Below are 24,732 nucleotides of genomic sequence, written 5' to 3'. Positions count from 1 at the left end.
TACTGCTGTAGTGTGGATGTAGTGTGGTAGTGTACTGTACTGTGGTGTATTGTACTGTATTGTGGTGTAGTGTATTGTACTGTGGTGTGGTGTAGTGTATTGTACTGTGGTGTGGTGTAGTGTATTGTACTGTGGTGTGGTGTGGTGTAGTGTACTAAGGTGTAGTGTATTGTACTGTACTGTGGTGTCGTGTAGTGTACTGTGGTGTCGTGTGGTGTGGTGTATTGTATTGTACTGTACTGTGGTGTAGTATACTGTACTGTGGTGTGGTGTAGTGTATTGTACTGTGGTGTAGTGTATTGTACTGTACTGTACTGTGGTGTGGTGTAGTGTATTGTACTGTGGTGTGGTGTACTGTGGTGTGGTGTAGTGTAGTGTAGTGTAGTGTATTGTACTGTGGTGTGGTGTACTGTGGTGTGGTGTAGTGTAGTGTACTGTACTGTGGTGTGGTGTAGTGTACTGTACTGTGGTGTAGTGTACTGTACTGTGGTGTAGTGTACTGTACTGTGGTGTGGTGTAGTGTACTGTACTTTGGTGTGGTGTAGTGTATTGTACTGTATTGTACTGTGGTGTAGTGTATTGTACTGTGGTGTGGTGTGGTGTAGTGTATTGTACTGTGGTGTAGTGTATTGTACTGTTATGTGGTAGTGTACAGTACTGTGTTATAGTGTATTGTATTATGGTGTACTGCAATGTAGCGTAATGTGTAGTGTATTATGGTGTGGTAGTGTACTCTGATGTAGTGTACTGTGGTGTACTCTGATGTAGTGTACTGTGGTGTACTCTGGTGTGGTGTACTGTGGTGTACTCTGGTGTAGTGTACTGTGGTGTATTCTGGTGTAGTATACTGTGGTGTACTCTGGTGTACTGTGGTGTGGTGTGGAGTAGTGCCGTGTACTGTGGTGTGGTGTAGTGTACTGTGGTGTAGTGTACTGTGGTGTAGTGTACTGTGGTGTAGTGTACTGTGGTGTACTCTGGTGTAGTGTACTATGGTGTACTCTGATGTAGTGTACTGTGGTGTACTCTGGTGTGGTGTACTGTGGTGTACTCTGGTGTAGTGTACTGTGGTGTATTCTGGTGTAGTATACTGTGGTGTACTCTGGTGTACTGTGGTGTGGTGTGGAGTAGTGCCGTGTACTGTGGTGTGGAGTGGTGTGGTGTAGTGTACTGTGGTGTAGTGTACTGTGGTGTAGTGTACTGTGGTGTAGTGTACTGTGGTGTACTCTGGTGTAGTGTACTATGGTGTACTCTGGTGTGGTGTACTGTGGTGTACTCTGGTGTAGTGTACTGTGGTGTATTCTGGTGTAGTATACTGTGGTGTACTGTGGTGTGGTGTGGAGTAGTGCCGTGTACTGTGGTGTAGTGTACTGTGGTGTATTCTGGTGTAGTATACTGTGGTGTACTCTGGTGTACTGTGGTGTGGTGTGGAGTAGTGCCGTGTACTGTGGTGTGGTGTAGTGTACTGTGGTGTACTGTGATGTACTGGGATAGTTTTTCCACACACACCAAGCAAAACCAACCACACACACCAAGCTGGCACAGTCGGATCCCCGGAAGAAATACACTGAAATGAAATAAAACTTTGCCCTGCGATGGGTTGGCACTCCGTCCAGGGTGTATCCTGCCTTGATGCCCGATGACGCCTGAGATAGGCACAGGCTCCCCGTGACCCGAGGTAGTTCGGATAAGCGGTAGAAGATGAATGAATGAATGAATGAAATAAAACTTTCACTTTCTTTTGACCACCACTCATACTATAGCCTTCATCTGAGTCAGAATTTTGTCCAAGGCTTAGTTTTAAATTTGCACTTTTCCTTTTCTAATATTTTACCATTGCTGTCACCGCTACCTCTCGCGTACATCATTAACTCTATTGTCATGAATTAACAAGGTTGTCATTGCGCTACCTACTGACATGGAGGTGTTTTATTTCTGTTACTCTGCCGATCACTACATCCATACAGGCACAGGTGCTCAACAATGGCAAATTAGTTACAGTAAACGGATCATTTTCTATGCCACACCTGACGATTTCTCATGGCGCAGTGGTTGAAAATATGTGGTGTGGTGTGGTTTGCTGTGGTGTTCCTTCCTTGTTTACACACTTGTGCTTGGTTTTTAAAAAAAAAAAAACGGAAGCAAAACTTGAACAGGATGCTTATCTCATCCGCTGCACTAAGCAAAGCAACGTCTGTAGAATTTACACTCTGAAGGGCTGAAGAAAATTCAGCGTGAAGCCAAATGTGTTCATACAATCAATTTCCAATTTCTCTACCTTTAATTCCAGACAAAGCTGCAGACTTTGCATCACTACTTCTTTTCTTCTACTTGTGAAAAAAGCAGTTGCATCTTAAGTGGCAGTCAACTTCTTTGTGATGAGCATGGATCAGTTTCCATGCCTGTGATTACTTCAAACAAAATGGTGCTGTGTGACACATTATTTTGTGTCTCTAATAATATGTTGTGGTAGCTCTTAAGCTGCAAGCTCTACTTAGCTACGTAGCTATGACTCATAGACATGAGACACATGGATTTAACTCATCTCTTTTCTTACAGCTTATAAATAATTCATAATTACATTTTTTTGCACACTCTCATACAGAAGTATAAAAACCATGATTATCACTTTTTTATTATTATTATTATTATTATTATTATTATTATTACAGTAGTAGTACTCTGAGAATATTGTGAACATTTCATCTGCTCATTCATCTCTCTCTCTCTCTCTCTCTCTCTCTCTCTCTCTCTACCTTGCTCGCTCACTCTAGGTTTGCTAAGAACCTGTCCCCAGATAAGATTAACCTGAGCACGTTGAAAGGGGAGGGTCAGCTGACCAACCTGGAGCTGGATGAGGAGGTGCTGCAGAACATGCTGGATCTGCCCACGTGGCTGGCCATCAACAAGGTCTTCTGCAACAAGGCAGCGATTCGGGTAAGAAGCAGCTGGGCTTCACTCCCAGTGTCAGCCCAGTTTCAGCCCTGGATTATACCATCTCTGTGTGGTATACAGTTAAAGCAGAATTTCTGTTTCCTTTATATAATAATTCTGATAATGGATCTGTTTCTAATAATAATAGAAGTCCTCAAGGTGGTCAGTAGTACTGTTACTTGTCTGTATTAGCATTGCTTAAGAAATCCAGCAATCAGCTGTGACATCACTCAGAAATATCAAGACAATTCTCAAGAAGTCTGAGAGCACCATAATAAGAGGAGTAAGCAAACACTGACACACACACACACACACACAAACACAGACACACAGTTACAGGGTTTGGCCTGTTTGGTAATGTGGTTGTGGTGTTAAGCCCTAAATTGCCTCCCACCCGACTTACAGTATATCTGCTGGGCCAGTTTGTTATGGTTGCATCCCCAAACACACAGAGGTGTGTAGATTCCACTCTTATCTTCTTAATCCTAATCCTAAACAAAGTATTAAAAAAGGAGCAGAAACATTCTCTTTATCACCATGTGCTGATGTTGAACTCCAGATGTGTAGATCAGAGCTGGGATTTCACCTACAAGGAAAAACATGTGTCTCAATGTGTGATGTGTTTTAAGTTCACTTAGTTTGTGATGTTCAAATGGTTGTGTGTGTGTGTGTGTGTGTGTGTTAAATCAGATCCCATGGACAAAGCTGAAAACACATCCTATAACCCTGGTAAGTGTTCTCACTCACTTCACCTACTATACCTGGTGTCTTTTTTTTTTTTTTTTTTTTTTTATATAGTTATAAAAGTTTATAGCACAGTTTATATAAAGACACACATGCAGGCAGACTAGTATCTCACCTTTCTACCCAGTGTGTACCCTAAGCTCAAGGTATTTTGTCTCTAACTGATTACATTGTTCAATTGTATTTCAGTCACTGGACAAAGTTGTGATGGAAATGAGCACCTGTGATGAGCCACGTCCACCCAATGGACCCTCTCCCATAGCAGTAGCCTCAGGTCAAAGGTCAGTATTGCTTGATTTCATGATAACCTGAAGGATGTTCATCGTGTTTGGCTTTTTGTTTGTGAACGTGCACCTTTACTCTGTTTTAGCGAGTATGGTTTTGCTGAGAAGGTCGTAGAGGGGATTTCTCTGTCTGTGAATTCAATCGTTATCCGGATCAGTGCCAAGGCCTTCAATGCATCATTCGAGCTTTCTCAGCTGCAGGTCTACAGCGTTAACACCAGCTGGGTGACCAGCGACCTGCGCTACACACGCATTCAGGACCCTGCTCGTGGAGAGGTACACGCATGTATAACTTACATATAAATGGAGGGTAGTGTGTGTGGGTGTGTACTCAGATTCGGTGTGTGTGTGTTCTGCTGTAGATTCTGACCTTCAAGGAGGTTAGCTGGCAGATGATCCGGATTGAGGCTGACGCCATCCAGAGCTCTGAACACGAGGTGCTCAGTGCCCCCATCCGTCTTATCACCAATCAGTCTAAAATCAGAGTCACACTAAAGAGGAGGGTAAGATTTCTGTCTCCTGTTCTACACTCACCATTCACTTTATTAGGAACGCCGGCACACATGCACTTATCAGCCAATCGTGTGGCCGCAGCACAAATGTGCTGGTCTGGTTTGAATAAACTCTAGAAACTATTTTGTGTAAAAATTACAGGAGTTTATCAGTTTCTGAAATACTCAAACCAGCCCATCGGACACCAATACCTCCGTGTCTCCGGAGGTGTCTCCGTGATCACACACTTTCCCCATTCTTATGTTTGTTTCATCTGTTTTTGCATGATTTTTTAATTATATATTGTGCTGCTGCCACATGATTGGCTGATTCAATACCTACCTATTGTAAAGCTATCCCTAATAAAGTGGACATTTGTTCAGGAGATGAGCTCCTGAGATCCGACTCTTCTCAGGTGGGTGTGTCTCACACTGCTGTGGAAAAACTAAGTGATGATTTTAAAATCGTGAGTTTTCTATCTAACACATTGCCTGTGTGTTTTCTGATGTTTTATGTTAGATGAAGGACTGCCATGTTGTGGCGTCTAAACTGATCCTGATCCTGGACGACCTGCTGTGGGTGCTGACAGACTCGCAGCTCAAAGCCATGGTGCAGTACGCCAAGTCTCTGAGTGAGGCCATGGAAAAGTCTGCGCTGCAGAGGAAGAGCATGGCATCCGACTCTTCTCAGGTGGGTGTGTCTCTGTTTGTCACTGTGTTTCTGTCTGTGTGTGTGTGTTTCTGTGTGTATGTATCTGTGTGTGTGTGTGTATGTATCTGTGTGTGTGTGTTTCTGTCTGTGTGTGTGTGTTTCTGTCTGTGTGTGTGTGTTTCTGTCTGTGTGTGTGTGTGTTTCTGTCTGTGTGTGTGTGTGTTTCTGTCTGTGTGTGTGTGTGTTTCTGTCTGTGTGTGTGTGTGTGTTTCTGTCTGTGTGTGTGTGTGTGTTTCTGTCTCTGTGTGTGTGTGTGTTTCTGTCTCTGTGTGTGTGTGTGTTTCTGTCTGTGTGTGTGTGTGTTTCTGTCTGTGTGTGTGTGTGTGTTTCTGTCTGTGTGTGTGTGTGTTTCTGTCTGTGTGTGTGTGTTTCTGTCTGTGTGTGTGTTTCTGTCTGTGTGTGTGTGTGTTTCTGTCTGTGTGTGTGTTTCTGTCTGTGTGTGTGTGTGTGTGTGTTTGTCTGTGTGTGTGTGTGTGTGTGTTTGTCTGTGTGTGTGTGTGTGTGTTTGTCTGTGTGTGTGTGTGTGTGTGTTTGTCTGTGTGTGTGTGTGTTTCTGTCTGTCTGTGTGTGTGTTTCTGTCTGTGTGTGTGTGTGTTTCTGTCTGTGTGTGTGTGTGTGTTTCTGTCTGTGTGTGTGTGTGTGTTTCTGTCTGTGTGTGTGTGTGTTTCTGTCTCTGTGTGTGTGTGTGTTTCTGTCTGTGTGTGTGTGTGTTTCTGTCTGTGTGTGTGTGTGTTTCTGTCTGTGTGTGTGTGTTTCTGTCTGTGTGTGTGTGTTTCTGTCTGTGTGTGTGTGTGTTTCTGTCTGTGTGTGTGTGTGTTTCTGTCTGTGTGTGTGTTTCTGTCTGTGTGTGTGTGTGTGTGTGTGTTTGTCTGTGTGTGTGTGTGTGTGTGTGTGTTTGTCTGTGTGTGTGTTTGTCTGTGTTTGTCTGTGTGTGTGTGTGTTTCTGTCTGTCTGTGTGTGTGTTTCTGTCTGTGTGTGTGTGTGTTTGTCTGTGTGTGTGTGTGTGTGTGTTTGTCTGTGTGTGTGTGTGTTTCTGTCTGTGTGTGTGTGTGTTTCTGTCTGTGTGTGTGTGTGTTTCTGTCTGTGTGTGTGTGTGTTTCTGTCTGTGTGTGTGTGTGTTTCTGTCTGTGTGTGTGTGTTTCTGTCTGTGTGTGTGTTTCTGTCTGTGTGTGTGTGTGTGTGTGTTTGTCTGTGTGTGTGTGTGTGTGTGTTTGTCTGTGTGTGTGTGTGTTTCTGTCTGTGTGTGTGTGTGTTTCTGTCTGTGTGTGTGTGTGTTTCTGTCTGTCTGTGTGTGTGTGTGTTTCTGTCTGTGTCAAATCAAGTCAAGAAGCTTTTATTGTCATTTCAGCCATAGATAGCTGACACAGTACATAGACAGTGTTTCTCCAGGACCATGGTTGTATGTAGAACAAAGGCATAGCTCCATAGAACATCACAGAGCTAAGGACTTAAGTTAATCCTATCCACATAAAGTGCAGCTGTGCAACTTGGTGTAAACAGTGCAAGACAAAAGTCAATGCAAACAAATGACACAAGACATTACACAAAAGAAAGTAACTGCCCTCACTATCCGCTGCAGGGTCTTACGATCTGAGATGGTGTAGTTCCCAAACCAGACAGTGATGCAGCTGCTCAGAATGCTCTCAATGGTCCCTCTGTAGAAATTAGGTGCTGAGGGATGATTGTGTTGAATGCTGAACTAAAGTCTATGAACAGCATTCGTATATAAGTGTCTTTGTTGTCCAGGTGGGTGAGGGCTAAATGAAGGGCTGTGGCAATGGCATCATTTATAGAGCGGTTTGCACCGTCTGTGTGTTGATTTTCTGTCTCTGTGTGTTGATTTTCTGTCTCTGTGTGTTGAGTTTCTGTCTCTGTGTGTTGAGTGTCTGTCTCTGTGTGTTGAGTGTCTGTCTCTGTGTGTTGAGTGTCTGTCTCTGTGTGTTGGGTGTCTGTCTCTGTGTGTTGGGTGTCTGTCTCTGTGTGTTGGGTGTCTGTCTCTGTGTGTTGGGTGTCTGTCTCTGTGTGTTGGGTGTCTGTCTCTGTGTGTTGGGTGTCTGTCTCTGTGTGTTGAGTGTCTGTCTCTGTGTGTTGAGTGTCTGTCTCTGTGTGTTGAGTGTCTGTCTCTGTGTGTTGAGTGTCTGTCTCTGTGTGTTGAGTGTCTGTCTCTGTGTGTTGAGTGTCTGTCTCTGTGTGTGTTTGTGTTTCTTTCTCTGTGTGTTTCTGGGTGTGTGACTGTGTCTGTGAATGGGTATGTGGTTAGCTTAGTGGTTAAGATGTTGGGCTACCAATCGGAAGGTTTGTGAGTTCGAACCCAGGTCCACCAAGCTGCCACTGTTGGACCCCTGAGCAAGGCCCTTAACCCCTTAATTGCTCAGCTGTATAAAAAATGAGATAATGTAAGTCGCTCTGGATAAGGGCATCTGCTAAATGCTGTAAATGTAAATGAATGTGAGTACATTCCCCTGTGTGTCTGCTCCCATGTGTCTGTGTATCTATGTCTGTGTATGTGGACTTAGGTGAGTGTTTGTGCATGGTGACTGAACACAATCTTTTCTACAGCCTAGGAGAAAATGCAATTATAGCTTTTTTTTATTGATTCTCTCCTTGAATCACTGTTTCTCTCTCACTTCCAAAGTTACTAAGGTGTGTGTGTGTGTGTGTGTATGTGTGTGTGTGCACGTGCACATTTGTGTTATTGTGTGTTAGGCAACAATGGCACCTGCCTCTGCACAGCAGGTACACACACAGCAGGCCTCAGCTGCAACTGACCCAAGTGCCTCTATGGCTCACCTCTTTAATGCCTTCAATGTGTGCGAAACGTCCCACCACCTGCAGATTACACATCTCGACTTACACATCTGTGACGACATCCACGCCAAGGACAGAGGTACCATACACCAGCAGAATGAAAGAAATGCATCAAATACTATTGTCCTACAAATATCTGGCAGGTCACATCCACCCCCAATTTCTCTCTCTCTCTCTCTCTCTCTCTCTCTCTCTCTCTCTCTCTCTCTCTCTCTCTCTCTCTCTCTCACTCTCTCCCTCTCAACATCCCAGGGATTGATAAGCGGATCCAATGTGGGGCCATGCAGCTGTCTTTCAGTTCCATCACCATGGACTATTATCCGTTCCACAGAGCAGGTATAAACACCTGAATCAGCTGTTATTATTGTCCCTTCATATAATCTTATATCCACAATATCCAGTGGTGTTCATGAGTGAGAAGACTTCACAAATCATTTTAAAGGTGACGATAAATAGAAATTGATTTTAATTCAGTTATTTAGGGTTTTATTTTGTTGTTTATTTTTCGGTTCTGTCCTGCTTTATGTTGAGCAAAGCAACAAAGAAAGTCATAAATATGACATCATTAAACACACATTTCAATGTAAAAATCCACCATGTTTTTGATTAAAAGCAGAATTGAAAATATCTATGTTTAAAAATAATCTTGCATAAACTTAGTTAAAATTAAATTAAAAATTCTGTGATTAAATCATTATAAAATTATTACTCTCTCTCTCTGTGTGTGTGTGTGTGTGTGTGTGTGTGTGTGTGTGTGTGTGTGTGTGTGTGTGTGTGTGTGTGTGTGTGTGTGTGTGTGTGTGTGTGTGTGTGTGTGTGTGTGTGTGTAGGTGAGACCTGTCAGCACTGGATGCACTACAGCGATGCCACAAAGGCCCGTGAATCCTGGGCTCGTGCTCTGCTAGAAGAATATAGGTCTAACATGGAAATGCTCAAAAATGCCGTCAGCGGACAATCCCAGTGCTCCCCTCAGCATGGTGAGCTTTCTGTCCCTCAGATTGACTGTCAGTAAAAATGTAGCCAACTGCTAATCTAGGTGTAGCTGCTGGTCACTGCTATGCTAAATCCATGGAGGTCCTTAAGCTTTAGATATGTAACTGTACAGTACAACTCCAACAGGTCTCATTTATCACCAAAGACGTTCACATTTTGTGAGTAAGAACCACAATTAAACAGAAGGAAATTGAATTTTATCAACTGTTTGTACACACAGCTGTATTAAAAATGCTCTTAAAATGCTCTGATCATACATGTCCTCATACATGTCCTTACTGTTGGTCCAAATCCTTACTGTTGGTCCAAATAATGGATGATTTTACTATCAGAAATCAACTCATACACCTCATGATAACTCTTAATAAAGACTTTCCTGCATTCTTTCCAAAGAAAGCTAAACCTCAGCCAAACCATCAAGAATGGCATCATTATAGTAAATCTTTAGATGCATATTTTGTATGATTTTGTTTTACATTTAATGTCACCTGTTTACACTGTGCATCATGGTCAGCATTACTCTTATGTTGACACGACTGACAATAAGTGAACTTTGAGCAACTTATCAGTTTGCCAGTTTTTTATTTGTGTTCAGTTTACTTGTGACTTTGTCCTTCGTGATCACAAGTATATGCAACAACACACAGTAATAAGTACATTGTGTAGAAACGTGCGTATACACAGTCTACAAACAATTCACAATGTTGATAAATGAGTCTCAAAGACACGTTTATTAGATGCCCACAAAACTTATATAGTACTCATGTAAGTGGTTGTTGATGTATCATTTTCTGCATCAAGTGTCACTTTAGGACACAGCGCCCTCTAATGGCCCAACAGTCCATTTCCACCCTAGTGATGAGCCCACGGTGATCAGACACAAAACAATACAATCACAAAAGGCTGTTAGAACCAAAACAATAAGTTGTTTCTCTTCGCGTTTTTGAGAAGCTGGTGATAATCCACTAATTAGAATATATAATTATTTATATATTTGCGATTGTTTAATAGTGTTCCCTGTGGTTTATTCAGCTAAATGTAATTTTATTTATAAAGCATGTTTAATAATAGACCTGCCGTCAGTAAAAACAAAGATCTATATTTTGATCTTTAATGAGCAAACCAGAGACAACAGTGTCGAGATAAATCTCTGAGATGAGCTGAGAAAGCTTAGAAAGCTTTGTGTTAATGGCATTTTTGCTGCGGACACATTTCCAAATTAAAAGCATTAATTGTGTGTGTGTGTGTGTGTGTGTGTGTGTGTGTGTGTGCTGAGAGGTTGTTTATTTTGATTATTTAGTGACCGAGTCCTGGGATGAATCTTAATATTAGGAGCCAAAAAAAACAGGACTTTTCTCTAAATTACTAGCCACAGGGGTTACCAAGGACTGCCAATAGCAGTTCATCTGGTTGAGACATCCAAAGCAGGAAGCCAGAGAGTAAACGCTCAGTCTACTATTTCGACAGGTTTCCTCACCGTGTTGCATGTTGGCTAAGCTTTTATTTCCTGGGCAAGACTTACCTCATGATGGTGCCTTGCAAGGTAGCCAGGAACTTGCAGATAGCAATAGGATTATGACATGGACACATGTCTATAATACACGCTGAGCAGTCCTTCTTCATTTCACGTCCATTCTAGGGCTGTATGGAAAATCATTGTTTTCTGTGCAATAATTTGGGTCAAACGCTTTGAAGTGGTTTGTATTTTTTCACCATATAAAATGCTATATACATTAATTGTCCTGTTAAGCAGAGTTCACACAGGTTCTGGAAGTCCTTAAAAGTTGTTTGAATGTAGAATGATTAGGATGTGTAAGAACAATTATTATTTCAGAAGTGTTTAAAATGTAAAGTGAGTAAGAATTTTCAATTATTTGTACAATTTTAACCACTCAGAAAACTTAAATGACAACACAGTCTAGTAGAAGGTGGGCTCAGTGCTGGGGCTCAGACTAGAAGATAGTGGTTAAGACTGAACCCATTCACCCACTCCATGCTGAAAGTAACGCTCTGCCTCAGTGCAGAAGAGAGCACATCCGCATGTCCTTCCTCTTGGCAACTGTCAGACTGTATAGTTATTTGCATGCACAGATTTCTTCCTATTCCTTAGTCCAAGGCTGCACACTGTTATAACCTGCACATGACTGTACACCAGCTGTAATAAAGCTGTCATATAAAACATTATTATAGTTTGCTACTATAAGCTGAAATCTTTGGTCTACCCATAAAGAAAGTTAACACATCTTTTCTTTAGAAATTTTCTCAAATTTTGTAAATTTGTTTGGATGGAAGAGAGTGGCCAGTAGTAACGGGTTGTGTGTCCCCATAGAGGAGCCGAGTGCTGGCGTAGTAGTTAGGCAGCTGGACTCTGGTGCTGAAGCTTGGGATCCATTCCCACACTGCTGCTGGTGCTCGGAGCCAGGTACCTCTCTGGTGTGCGTTTGGGGTGCCACAGTCACACACAGAGATGTGCACATGGCTGTGTGTGTGAGACATCAAATATCTTTGTGTTTTCTTCTTGCAGGCAAAATTTCTACCAGCATTAGTACTTCCTTCTCTCAACATCCCAGCCCCAGGTCCCAGCTCATGTCTAGCTCCATCGTACTGCGCATGGCCGACTTCAGTATTTTCCAGGTGAGTGTAGGCACACAGACAAAATGGAGGTTCAATGGAGAGAAAGATTTTGCACAATTTCTAGGACACTGTTTACATGTATGCAAATTGTGACATCGACCATATGCAAAAGCTCAGATTTTCTGAATCTTATCTCTTCCATTGAAGCATGTGTTCAGCCGACACATTATTTTTTCTAACACGGATCATTAGGTTTTACACAAACTTGTGGTGTCTGTGTCGGCTCAAATGAAGGGACACAACAAATACTAAAGAAAAAAAAACACGACTTGATAAATTTCTGTGTGTCTTATTTATCTTAATAGCGTAAAACCTCTGCTCTTGTCTATCTTGACATGTATTCCTGTCAGAAAGCAAAAAGAAGTGTGAATATTGCAGAATAGCTTATACCTAGTTATCGTCCAATGCCCAATCCACTAAACACACTTTCTACATCCTGTTGCTGTTGATCTGTTTCAGGTGTCAACAGCAGACCAGCGGCGCACCACTCCTAAGGCTATGATATCCTGTAATAAAAAGACCCTGTACCTACCACAGGAGATGCCTGCTATCTATCTGGAATTCACAGAGTATTACTTCCCCGATGGAAAGGACTACCCCAGTAAGACAACATTCCACCTGCTAGCTGTTTGTTGGGATTAGACCTGGGGATAATACCCCTGCTATTGATTTATACTATGTTAAATTTGCTATTAGGTATGCCTCATTAAAACTACTCTACCCTTAGTGAAGTAAGGACTACTCTAGCATGATAATGATACTTCAGATGAACTAAAGGTCTAAGACTACACAATTTGGAACACAATTTGTAAATAGGTTAGTTTACATTCTGATGTTGAATGCAAGCATATCTTTAAAGGAAACCGACCCGAAAGCTTTTGTATTCACGAGAAAGAATACAATTTCTGGTTTTACACTGTTAGCAAGAGGTGCAATTATTTATATTTAGCATAGGTTAAGTTTGTGGTTAAGTCAATAAGTTATACTGTGACGCAGTGATTAAACAGAAGTCATTCTGCCTACAACAGCCAAAAGATGAGGCCTGGTCGCAGGAAAATCTGAATCTTGATTTGCTCACCTGAAATGAAGCAGAACTTTTATTTATTAATAATAAATAAGAGGACCAGTGTGTGATTGCAGAAAAATCTGTAGGTTCATTAGCCATATGCTTTTACCCTTGTTTTGTCCAGTCGTTATCTGCAATATATTTGACTCTTGGAATAGGCAACATCTAATTTGAAAGTGTGTGTGTGTTTTGCAGTTCCCTGCCCTAACCTATATGTGCAGCTGAATGCCCTGCAACTAGTTGTGGATGTACAAAGCCTGGTGTGGCTCAACCTGTTTGCTCTGGATTTGCGCCACAGCCTTGTCCAGTTCATGGAGCTCTATAAGCTAAATGACTCCCAAAAACCTGATGAGCACATTGACATCAAAGTAGATGGTCTCATGCTAAAGGTGGAAAAAAATCTGCTTTTCAAAAACCCACATTCTGACTCCTAGATAGGTTACAATAGTGTGCATTAAATAGCCTTCTCTTAACTAATACCACTAGCCTACTAGTCCTAATACCACTCAAGTCACTTCTGTTATGATCTTGAAGGCCATTGGAGAAATGGCAAAATATCTTCATTAGTTCTTCTGTTAGAAACCTTTTGTGATAAATGAGTGATTAATGAGTCCAGTAGTCTTAAATTTCTACTGCTAGATGTTTCAAATGAGAACTGCATGATTGAAAACCTTTTGTCACAACACATCAAAAATTACTTGTAATGATCTGCCTGTGTCTGTGTATATGTGCACAGTTGGTGATTCCTGGTGACCAGAATCAGTTTCAGCCAGACCATCCCCGCTCCATTTCAGTGCAGACATCTGAAATGGTGGCCACGAACACACGCCACTCGCCTGGCTGCTCCCGCTCTGACCTTGAGGCTCTACTGCAGGCTTTTCGAGAGCAGGCCTTCTTCACCTCCTCCACATCATCTTCATTTCCTGTGCTTCACCCAGTCTTCCAACGGCATGCACATGAAAGGGACACTTGCCTGCATGATGTTTACCATGGCCTGGCACCTCCTGCCCTCAGCACTGATGCTCTCAGGGCACCAGCTGCCACTGATCTGTGGGCTCTACGTTTCACCCAATTCTGGGTTGACTACGAGGGTCCCCGAAGCCACAGGCCCTCACCATGTGTTGATTCGTTTCCTCTCACCCTGTGGCTGTGCCAGCCTGCCCGCTACGTTCAGCACCAGCAGAGAACAAAAGCTGCTGCAGGCACAGGGACCATGCTAACTGATGTCAGTGGTCGGCTACAGAGGAAAAAGCTGTTGAAAGAGTATTATAGCACCGAGGCTATGGCAAACCAACCAACCAATGGCCTGCACAAACCTCTCTCTCTCGATGGATTAAAAGCTGCTGATTCAACTTCCGTTGCATCTTCCTGTTCTTCATCCTCTGTAGACGCAGACGTGCAAGTTTTGGTACATGTAAAGAAGCTGCTGAGTGTGCAAGCTAGCCATAGCCAGTATGTGTTCCTGTTGAAACTGCAGCAAAAACTGAAATCTCTGCAGCGCACCCTGCAGCAGGACCTGCAACAGCATGGCTTGGCACAGAAAGGTACTGGACGGACGTTTGATGCGTGTGTGGGCCTCCTGGTGAGCAGTGCTGAAGTTGCGTTGCTGCTGAAGCCCGTGCCAACAGCAGACGTAGACAACAGCCCTCTGGGCTCTGATCTCTCGCCATCTGGAAGCAGAGCCACGCTGGAGGTTGCCAGTGAGGCAGGAGACAGCACAACCGGTACATCCCAACTCGCCTGTCCTATGGAACAGCTGCTGTGTGTAGACACAGAAATACAGGGCCAGAGTGCTCCACCTCTCCTGCCCTTTTCAGCATCCTCCCGAACTGAGAAGAAAGGTTCCATTGAGGAGAAAATTGCATGGTCAGGTCCAGAGGAGAAAAAAAACAGTGCAGATGGTTTTCAGGAGGGCAAGGAATTCAAATCTTTGGCGTTGGACGCCATGGCAGAGCCATTCGCTAAGGACTGGAATGACAAGAGCCATGGAGCCAAACTACCTCAGTCTATGTCCAGGTAATGTCATTTTCACATTCTAAGCATCCAGTTAAATAATGGTGCCTTATGTTTCTCATCTGAAGGAACATGTTTCATTAATGATGGCAAGGTCCACAAGGGGGTTGATGATGGCCTCCTGATGAACCTGGTCCAAGTTGGCTAGTTACTTGACTTAATGGCAAAAGCTTCAACTAGCTGTATGGTATCAATAACCAATAGGAGATTCTCCCAGAATTCAGCACTGTTGTGAGGAATGTTCTAAATAATATATGGAGGCAGGGATAAGGACAAGAGGTGTTCCATTTTCTTTTAGACTTTTTATCTGTGCTTTTCAGGCAACAGACTCTAGTTAAATAATACAACTTAAATAATAAAAACAGATGTTTTCTCATTCGTGAAATTACCTCAACTTCTCTATTTGCAGGTATTCGCAATGTGCTGTGCTCTTTGATTAGTAAAAGTCAGTTAGTAGTAGGTTTGGGTATCAAAAGAAATGTTCCGGTTCCGGTTCCAGTTCTGCCTTACGATTCCCGGTTCTGATTCCGATTCCATAATAAAAGAAATGTGAAAAATAATATGCACAATACTTAAACAACTCCATTTGTGTTTATTAATCACTCTTTAAATATTTTAAACAGAGCTTTTCAATTCATATCAATTTAAATTTAAATAAATCCAACATCAAATTTAACATCCAGAATTACAACTTAGCAAAACATTTAGCAATTTTTCTGAAGAAACATTAACATGTCTGCTTTCTCTGGGAGAAGACGAGACCTTTCCTGGCTTATTGTATCTCCAGCTGTGGAGAAAACCCTCTCAGAGGGGGGAGATTTGCTTCATTGTTGTAGCTTTGGAAATGAATCCAAACTTTAGACTTTTTATTAGACATGTTTAACACAAAGCGTACTTCAGCACAGCAGCGCGAGTGACTGATTTCTGTAGTAAGCTGCGTTCATTTGGTTGCATGACTGTAAAACAATGAATATTCATGAGGTAAGACATGGCTATTTAAAGTGACCACTCACAGCGCTTTGCCCGTAATCGCATCGGAACCGTGTTTGGAACCGAAACTATTTAACAGGTTCCGGTTCCTGTTAAAAAACCCAGTTAAAAAACTAGAGTTCCCAACCCTAGTTAGTAGTGAAATAAATAATTTGCTCACCTTTCACAGTATGTGTGGGCATTTAGGAATGACATGTAATCACTCAATGTTTTTGGCTGTGTGTGTTACAGTGGGCGCCTGATGAGGGATCGATCACATTCAACTTTCTCAGTGGTCTATAAGAACATGAAGAGTCCTTCACTGCAGTCTCTGGACAACATCTCCATAGACAGCTCTTTACTAGAAGACTATGATTCACTGGAGAGAGGTATCACTCAATATTTTGCCAACTGTGGCAATCATGAACACTCAGCCAGATGATGGATTTTGTACACAAACTAAATCATATTTTAATGTAACCCACTTAGAGCTCTGCTCCCACAAAGGAAGTGTTGTAATGTGTAAGATTTTATACTTTATTGTAGGCCTGTTTAATATTTTTGGGTCAAGATTTTCACGTTTTAGCCAGAAACCACAACAGTTATTTTGACAATATTTCACATTAATGACTGTGGAAAACTCTAGTAAGTGTTTAATACCTGAGAACTCAAAACACATGTACTGTATGTTCAGATCATTTCAGATGTGTCTCATTTTATATCTGTTTTTTGGTGGAAAAAAAAGACCTTGGTATATTTTTAAGTGGTAATTATGATGTTTGCTGAGCTCTTATGAAAATCCATTATGTACTGTAACACCTACTAGCCTAGCTGGTCAAATTTAACTTTTAAGTGAGTGATTTTCTGTAAGCAAGAGAATTCAGCCGGATGGACACTAGGTGGCAGAATCATATTATAGTGTGTCATTCACTGTAAAAAGGGGGAAAATGACAATGTAATAGCACACATTTTGTACGTGTGTGTGTGCATGCTATGGTGTATTCAAAACCTTTAAAGTTGTGATCTTATCATAATTTGCCAATTATGTGCCTGCTGTCCATATGACATGCTGTCGAATTGTGTTTGTTTGTAGACGATATGTCTATCTCTGGGTATAAAGCCAATCTGGGTGATCCGAGTGCTGCTGAGCGGGCCACTGAGGTGATGGTTCAGGATGGAGAAGAGGCAAAATCACCTGAAACAGTCAGTGCGACATCTCAGAGCACTGACGAGCAGGCAAAAGATCTGGTACTATTTTGTGCTTTGTATGCTCTATCATTCTTTCTTTGCTGCACCCCTACCCCCTTTCTCTCTCTCTCTCTGTTGCTCTCTCTGTCTGTCGCTCTCTCTCTCTATCCCTCTTTCTCTCTCTCGCACCTTTTACAATAACCTAATACTATTTCCCAATCATGTATTATATTAAAAGTCTTGTGTGTATGTATGTGTGTACACACACCACTGCAGGTGTCTGTGCTGGTCCTGAAGGTTCACTCGGTGTGTTCCTCTCTGAACGTGAGAGGTGATAACACTACACTAGCTCTGGAGGTGGGGCAGGTCCGTACCAATCAGCTCGGCAACGTTAGTCTACGCCAGTATCTTAGCAACCACAGTCTTGGTAAGACCACATCAATAGGTCTTCTGTCTCTAAGTGTGTGTGTCTGCATGTGTTCAAATCCTGATCGTTCACCTCATTGAAAATACATACATGTTACTGTGCATCCCTTTAGGTTTTGTCTGTTCCACACCACTAATTACTGCTCAGAGTAGTGAAGGTATGATGGTGTGTATGTGTGTGTTGGATTTGATAATTGACACTGATAAATACTTGAATCTGTCCCAAGGCTGAATTTGAGTGCTTGCAAAGCTTCTTTTCACACAAACTCATTGCAACTGAAGCTTTGATTGACTGAGTGACTGAGCAGACTTTTATAATGATTACGGAAAGCATTCAGACCCTTTATGTTTTTATTTCGTTTAAAACACACATATCAGAAACAATGCTCACAACAATCCAACAATGTAGCATTATCCATCAAGGCAAACCCAAAGAATTGTTAGACACATGCAAGGGTCAAATCACAGCAAGGAACACAAAAATGGCTCAGAACATTTGTGATGGAGAATATCATCAAGGCTTCACAATGGAAAACATGAGTTTGTGTAAGCATTGTATAGTGTGTAAACAAGAGAATCGATCAATAGAAGATGTGTCCTAGAAATGGGGGGGTGGGACCCTCTGGTGGCATGATAATGAATCATCTCTGACAGATGTGCCAGAGACAATTGTACTTCAGGTCTCTGTCCTGGACCCAGCTGTGGAAGAGACAGCAGCAATCATACGCTGCTGCTCAGATATGTTCACTTCTTCTCATCCAGTTGTTGAAAGCTAGGATCTAAGGAGGTTGTTAACCAAGGACATATACTGTAAGAAGCAGTGAGTTTTTTCTGCATTCGGTCCTCTGGGTGGTGACTAGTACATTCTTGTTGATTACTTGACTGAGAAGTGGTCATTAAACTGGAGCTCATAACCAGAGGATTAATCTGTTTACAGCTTATTTGATGAATAAAAGTATTATGGAAAAAGGTTTTCAGGGGGAAATGTGAAATTCTGTGCATAACTGCAAGACTTTTGAAATGGGACTGTAGAATGGACAGGGTTTAAAGTATCCCTGTGAGACATGAGCAGACAGAACTGGCTTTGACATAGACATCCACCAGAACCTCTTCAGTAGTTTTATGGTACACTGAATTCCAGGATGCTTAGTGTTGTTTAAACCTACCGTGCTCCCTCATTGTTTGAGGAATATGGCATATGTGTTTCTCCTGTTGTGCACTTACTGTAAGATGTCCATGACTTTATATCTAATTGTTATATCTATTGATCACTTAGGAAGTGTGTGGTGGTGTTTACAGGTCTTTTTTGTAGACCTTGTGCAATCAAGGTAGACCGTTGGCTTTGGTGGTGTTAGATCTCCAGGTCTGTAGGTAAGTGTGAAGTCTAATACGGTGAGCGACAGTGTCCACCAGGCGTAGGATTCGACTTGCTGTATTTAAGAATAAGCATTCCACCCCTCCAATGCTAATTTTATGGGCAGTAGTTCTCTGTTCCACACTTTGTAGTGTCCAGTTGGGGTTAGTTTTCTGAAGTAGAATGCACAGGGATGCAGCTTTGGAGGGTTTCCATGATGCTGAGAAAGCTCCTATTCCACTTTCAGATGTATCTACATGCTACAAAAAGTACAAGCTTGAGTTCCTGCTTCATTCCATTTGAGAGACTTCACTTTTTCTTGCAAGAGGAAGCTAAATCCTCTTATGAATCTCAGACAGAGATTGGCAAAGCACAGGAATCTTTATAGCTCCCACTGGTATGTCGTCGTAAACAGAATGTCGTAGCCTCAACTTCCATCTCTGTTTCGTGTTCATCTAGAATAGAACCCTAAAACGTGATAGAAGGCTGGTGGAGCTTTCATTTCTCATCAGACAATTATCTAGGTTTCAGTACTTAACTATTAACTCATGCTGGACTCATAAGGTCAGAGTGTTATCTATGAACACAGATTGATCCAGGAATTCTTCGAGTGCCTACTTCACAAATGCTTGGAACAATTAATTAGCATCGACCAGGCTGTAAGACATGATGTAATATTCATAGTGTCCAGACATAGTTATGAAAGAAGTTTTTAATTTGTCACCTTTACAAATATGAATAAGATTGTATGCACTAATGCAAGCATTTCTGTAGTGTATAGCTTGATCTCGGCGAAACCTTTTGTGCCAACTCATTCCACCAGAAGTTTGCGGAATATTAGGGCATGATCTGCTGCCACCTGTGTTTCTTGTTTTAGGGATCTCAACTGCATCTGCTCATCTTTGTGCTGAGAGAGCACTGCTAACAATATGCATTAAAGTAGCGTTAAACTATGACCATTTTAGGAAACTAGGTTTTTCTTGCTAATAGCGGGAATATCAGTAACCTTATTGTTTACTTTGTGACTCACAATGCCAGATGCCTGTCCACAAGCTAGCAGATATCATTTCACGTAAGAAAGCTGCCAGCGAATGAATTGTGTGCAGTTTATTGAACAGTGTGCTGATGGTAACTGCACAGAGAAAATATTTGACTTCATCTGTTCATTTGTATTTGACATTTCATCAAAGAATCTCACAGATATTGAAGATTTACTAAACCTTGTTGTTGCTGTAAGAAATGTTACATGATCTAAATATGTATAATATACTGTATGTAGTTAGAATTCAAATATTTTTTTTTTTTCCCCCAAGTCCTGGTATTGTACAGGACTGATACTGTCATTGGTTTACAGCTTTACTAATTTGTAAGTTTCTCATAATTAATTAACATGCAATATGGTTTTGTATAATGTTATTTAAACATTTTTACTTCAAATGTGGATAGTGGCCACGTTGAGTATTTCAGAAATACTCTGTAGACAAGGGGGGGAATTCAAACACCATCCCGATATCCCTGTATAAAGAGAGCATTTGATTGGCATTAGATGATTGACATTCACTTATACACATTCACAATTGCGGTTGCTGATACTTGATTTGAAGGACTTGCACTCTTGATTGTTAATGACAGGCGGTTGACTGTTTAAATTGTGTGTGTGTCAGGCTCAGGCTCAGACCAGGAGCCCCGAAGTAAGCAGCAGGATCCAGAGGTTCGACTCCGGCTGGAGAGTGGGCCGGAAGCAGCTGCTCACTCTCCTCTGGCTGAGCACAATGGTTTCCTGCAGTGCCAGCTGCAAGCCTTCAGAGCTGACTTCCTCATGACATCTCTGCACAATCTCTCCATCTTCCTAGATGATAATTCCACCTCTCACATGCTCCCAATGGAGATCACGATTCGAGACACACACATTAACCTGAAGGTATGTGTACTGTAAAGACAAAAAGTGGAATATGGTTTTATCAAGAACAGCTTGAGATACTGTACACCGTACCTCTAATGATGGATCGTGTATTCCTTTGTGATGTAGGATGATGGTCCCCGAGACAGCCCTTCAGATCCGGAATCCACTCCCATGTCCATACATATCGACAATCTTTTGGTTCTGCGCAGAGATGACGGCTCCTTCCACATTGGAGGTTACATTTCTTCATTTACAGACAATTTCATTCCAAACTGACTTAAAATTGAGCTGAACAGATGAGAATTAAGGGTCTTATTAACCACTGAGCCTGCACTGTCTTTGTCCTCATCCTGTTTATGATTGTCAACCTACTTCTTTTGCTTCTTTTTTCTTCTTTCCTGAACGTATCGTTCCTTTTTTTCCTGATGTATGTGCATGTTGCTTTTTTTTTTATCCTTTTAAAGAAGTCCCTCTTTTTGTATGTAACGCATATTGACCAGCGGCCTGCCCCCTGTCTCTTACTGTATAGTTGAGCATGCTGCACAGGTAGAGCCACAAAAGATGGAGCATGTTCCTGACAACAGGATTATTTCTGCACCTGAAGCACGTCGGGCTGTAGACAAGGAGCCGAAAGCCACGCAGACAACACCTCCGTCACCCACAAACCCCTTCCAAACCAGCAGTGAAAAGGTATAAGTGTTAAATCCTGTAAGAGTATAGAACTATTAAAAACAAGAAAGCAAGATCTAGCCATAAGGTCCGTGTCCATACTGCTGTATCTGGTTATTGTCATAAGCTTTGATTTGTGAGCCTGATTGAACCTAGATGTTAATATGATCCATCAAACTGCAGCCAATGGCTCGACTTAAACACAACCAGTAGACTTCCTCACTATTAGCTTAATCACACACAGAAGCCATGGAGTAATGGTGCAGATTAGTGAATGGTTTTTAAGAGCTTGACCTTTATTAATTTGATTAACCTAATAATAATGTCTAAATACACATTGTGAACTCGGTGTGTACAGATGCTGATGGAGGAGAACGAGTGTTTGAAACTGGAACTGTCAAGAACCAAGATGGCACTTGCAGAAGCCCAGATGGAGAAAGACTCCTTGCTGCACCAAATAAAGAACATCAAAGTCAACACTGGGGGCAGCACCAGATAGGCTAGATCTGAGCAGAAACATCCAGTGAAGATACTCTCTGCTAAACCTGACTCTCTCCTCCCTTCCCCTCTTCTTTCTTGTCCATCTTCTCTGTTTTTACGATGGACTGTCCATATTTTTTTTGTGGATTCTGCAGAATCTGTTTGCCTACATGAGTGTTTTTGTGTGCGCACATTCTGTCCTTTGTGGACTTCTCTCTTCTCTTAAATAGTTGAGTTGACACTGAATGTCATATTTTGAAAAGAATGTCTTAAAATTAAAGGCAATTTGCACAACGCTGAGCTACATATAACAAAATGTACATATTAATAGCAGTTTAGCTGTTAACAGATTGTCTCTGTGTGTACAGTATGGATATACACAGAAGAATGTTTTCTAAGTTTTGAATGGCCCAGTTGTTTGTGTAAATGGATGAGTTTTTTATATATTGTTTTATTACCTAAAACACTTAATTGCTTCATTCCATGCACTACAATAACTTCCCTAACACAAGATTGCACATAGATATTGAATTTGGTGTAAGTGAAATTATGTGTTTAGAAAGCAGCACTTTTCCTTGCTGATTCCTCGTTAGCCGGTGTGTTTTTGCAATCATACAAAGACCTCTCTGGTGTGTGTGTGTGTGTGTGTGTGTGTGCTACCATTAATTGTGTTGTAGGACATGTTCATATGATTAGTTTTTTATGAACTGAAGTGCTGCACAGTGTTTGCAGTTGCGGTGCTGCTTGAGCCTGTGTAATTCTGGTGTGTTATAAACAGGCTCATATTTCTAGCATTTTATTATCCATGCACTCGCTTGAGGTTTTTTATTTTGTTTTTTTTAAATGCAGAACAATTTTCAATGTTTGCCTATTGTAAGGGTGTGACACACAAACCAAATTTAGTTGAATTATATCTATTGCTTAGGAATTAAGTTTGTTTTGTGTAATTATGATAAGAGGGAATAAGTCCTATGTTTGTATGTGCAGTAATTTGTGTATTGATGCTTATTAGTTTAGACCAAAGCTGTTCTTGTTCTCTGCCATGACTTGTGCCCTCTAGTTACCACAGCCTGTCCTAAATCTGTTAAAAATCAGCCCTACAACTGAGAATTACATGCACAGCAAATGTACTGATGAAATCATGGAAAATAATTTATTCTGAAAAAGCTGCTGGAACATCTAAAATAAAAGAATAAAATCAAATCTTTCTAGAATGTGGCTAAATGTGTTTCAGAAATATATATATATGCCTTTTCTTCTGTGATTAATAATGCAATAAGTAAAATGTAAACAATTTTTCCAGATTTTGGATTTTTTAAAGCTAAAATAAACAGTTTGTAGTGATGTTATTATGCTCTAGTGTCTGGTTTGAATCCATTTCCAGTTTGGGGACATCAGGTTGTCTTTATATATGCACACACACACACACATCTATAAATAAATATATAAATATATATATATATTCTATATATATATATATATTTACATAATGCACACATGGTGCACAAAATTATAACAATGGCTGCATGCCAAGAACAGTTTCAAAATCAGAGAAGTTTCCTTAAAAACTGAATATCAGAGCTGCTGATTTACTACTTTACTACTTTAGAGCTGCTGGATGTTCTTTCTCAAAGAGGCCTGATTATGTGGCAGATAACAAAAAACTCTACCAACTGAGATTAAACCAACAAATATCTTTAAATACACTGAAATGACCTTGAGATGAAATTTATGGTCAGGTGAGCCAGTGTAATCCCAGCATACAAACATACACAAAACGGCTCTCCTAAGTGAAGTAAAAAAAAAAAAAAAAACTATTCTGAATATTTGGAAGTAACCAACTGCGTTTAACCCTTCATATCTTTTTCCAGACTCTAATTATTGTGATTCTGTAATAGTACAGGAAAACAAACACCTTCCATATAAGAGGTCATAATATCTCTATATAACAGTAAAGAGAAAATTATTCAAAATGATTCTTTTGTTTTTGTTATTTAATGTACTTCATGTAGCCACACACATAATGTCCTTTTGACTTAATTGTGTATAATTGTACGTTCCTTCTCCTGTATGCATGTATGAATGGTTTATATACATACTGGAGAACAAAAGTACAATTTTCTGTTCTCACAAACTTCTAGAACCAACCGAATCACCTAAATTGACAACAATGAAAAACAAGATTTTAATATGTAGTCATTGTTTCCTTAAAAAGCAAACAATTCAAAAACTGAAAATAAATGTACTGTAAGATTCAGTAACATGTAGAATCACCTTTAGCAAAACCAACCTAAAGAAAACGTTTTCTCACTTTGTTATGGAGACATTTTCACCCACTCTTCTTTACAACATCGCTTCAGTTCACTGATGTTTGAGCACATTAGTTTATGTGCAGCTCTTTTAGGATCCTGCCAGAGCATCTCAGTGGGGTCGAGGTCTGGAGCTTGACTTGGGAATTCCATCATTTGCTTCTGTGCTTGTGATCATCGTCCTGTTGCATAAACCAATTTCAGCCAAGTTTATGAAGCTGGATAGATGGCTTCAAACTTGTCTCAAGAAAATTCAGGTGTGAAGGGAAGATTTTTGTCTTAATAACTACTACAAGCATCCCAGGTCCTGTGGCTACAAAGTAAATCATCATAATGCTTCACAGATGGTATGATGCGTTTGTGGTGATACACTTTGCTTTTTAAGAAACATCCCACTTTGATTGATGACCAAAAATCTCCACCTTGGTCTTATCAGTCTAAGGGATATTGTTCCACAATTTCACAAACCTAGGCCTTGATGTCTTATTCTTTGTCCCTTTTCCTAGCCACACTTCAATAAAAGCCATCATTTTGCTCAGGAACATAAATATTTAATGCTCTTCATAGGTATTTAGGTCACATGATGAAGCTTTTTTTTTTTTATATCTCTAAGCATTAAATGGTCTGGAGTTTGGACTGGATGCACATTCCTGGGAAGATCTTAAAAGCAACTATCTTGAAAGCTATCCAACAATCCTACCTGTAGAATGGTTCATTCATTCATTTTCTACTGCTTATCCGAACTACCTCAGGTCACA

At 41.0% G+C, this 24,732-nt stretch overlaps 1 protein-coding gene across 1 annotated transcript in view; it reads left to right on the top strand.

The window, feature by feature from the left end:
* Positions 1 to 22,868, top strand: part of bltp3b (bridge-like lipid transfer protein family member 3B) — a 30,188-nt gene extending 7,320 nt beyond the window's left edge. The window contains exons 2-21 of the mRNA XM_060886358.1: positions 2,772 to 2,934; positions 3,622 to 3,660; positions 3,865 to 3,956; positions 4,046 to 4,235; positions 4,322 to 4,462; positions 4,971 to 5,141; positions 7,869 to 8,049; positions 8,223 to 8,306; positions 8,801 to 8,947; positions 11,488 to 11,597; positions 12,057 to 12,198; positions 12,859 to 13,052; positions 13,400 to 14,679; positions 15,898 to 16,034; positions 16,739 to 16,893; positions 17,110 to 17,260; positions 20,278 to 20,534; positions 20,643 to 20,751; positions 21,046 to 21,206; positions 21,544 to 22,868. Of these exons, the coding sequence (XP_060742341.1) occupies positions 2,772 to 2,934; positions 3,622 to 3,660; positions 3,865 to 3,956; positions 4,046 to 4,235; positions 4,322 to 4,462; positions 4,971 to 5,141; positions 7,869 to 8,049; positions 8,223 to 8,306; positions 8,801 to 8,947; positions 11,488 to 11,597; positions 12,057 to 12,198; positions 12,859 to 13,052; positions 13,400 to 14,679; positions 15,898 to 16,034; positions 16,739 to 16,893; positions 17,110 to 17,260; positions 20,278 to 20,534; positions 20,643 to 20,751; positions 21,046 to 21,206; positions 21,544 to 21,684 (4,045 nt within the window). The 3' untranslated portion in view covers positions 21,685 to 22,868. The remainder of the gene's footprint in view (positions 1 to 2,771; positions 2,935 to 3,621; positions 3,661 to 3,864; positions 3,957 to 4,045; positions 4,236 to 4,321; positions 4,463 to 4,970; positions 5,142 to 7,868; positions 8,050 to 8,222; positions 8,307 to 8,800; positions 8,948 to 11,487; positions 11,598 to 12,056; positions 12,199 to 12,858; positions 13,053 to 13,399; positions 14,680 to 15,897; positions 16,035 to 16,738; positions 16,894 to 17,109; positions 17,261 to 20,277; positions 20,535 to 20,642; positions 20,752 to 21,045; positions 21,207 to 21,543) is intronic.
* The last annotated feature ends 1,864 nt before the right edge of the window (positions 22,869 to 24,732 follow it).

Source organism: Tachysurus vachellii, chromosome 14 (genome assembly GCF_030014155.1).
Source record: "Tachysurus vachellii isolate PV-2020 chromosome 14, HZAU_Pvac_v1, whole genome shotgun sequence".
Lineage (NCBI taxonomy): Eukaryota > Metazoa > Chordata > Actinopteri > Siluriformes > Bagridae > Tachysurus > Tachysurus vachellii.
This window is presented reverse-complemented; position numbering and strand designations above follow the sequence as displayed.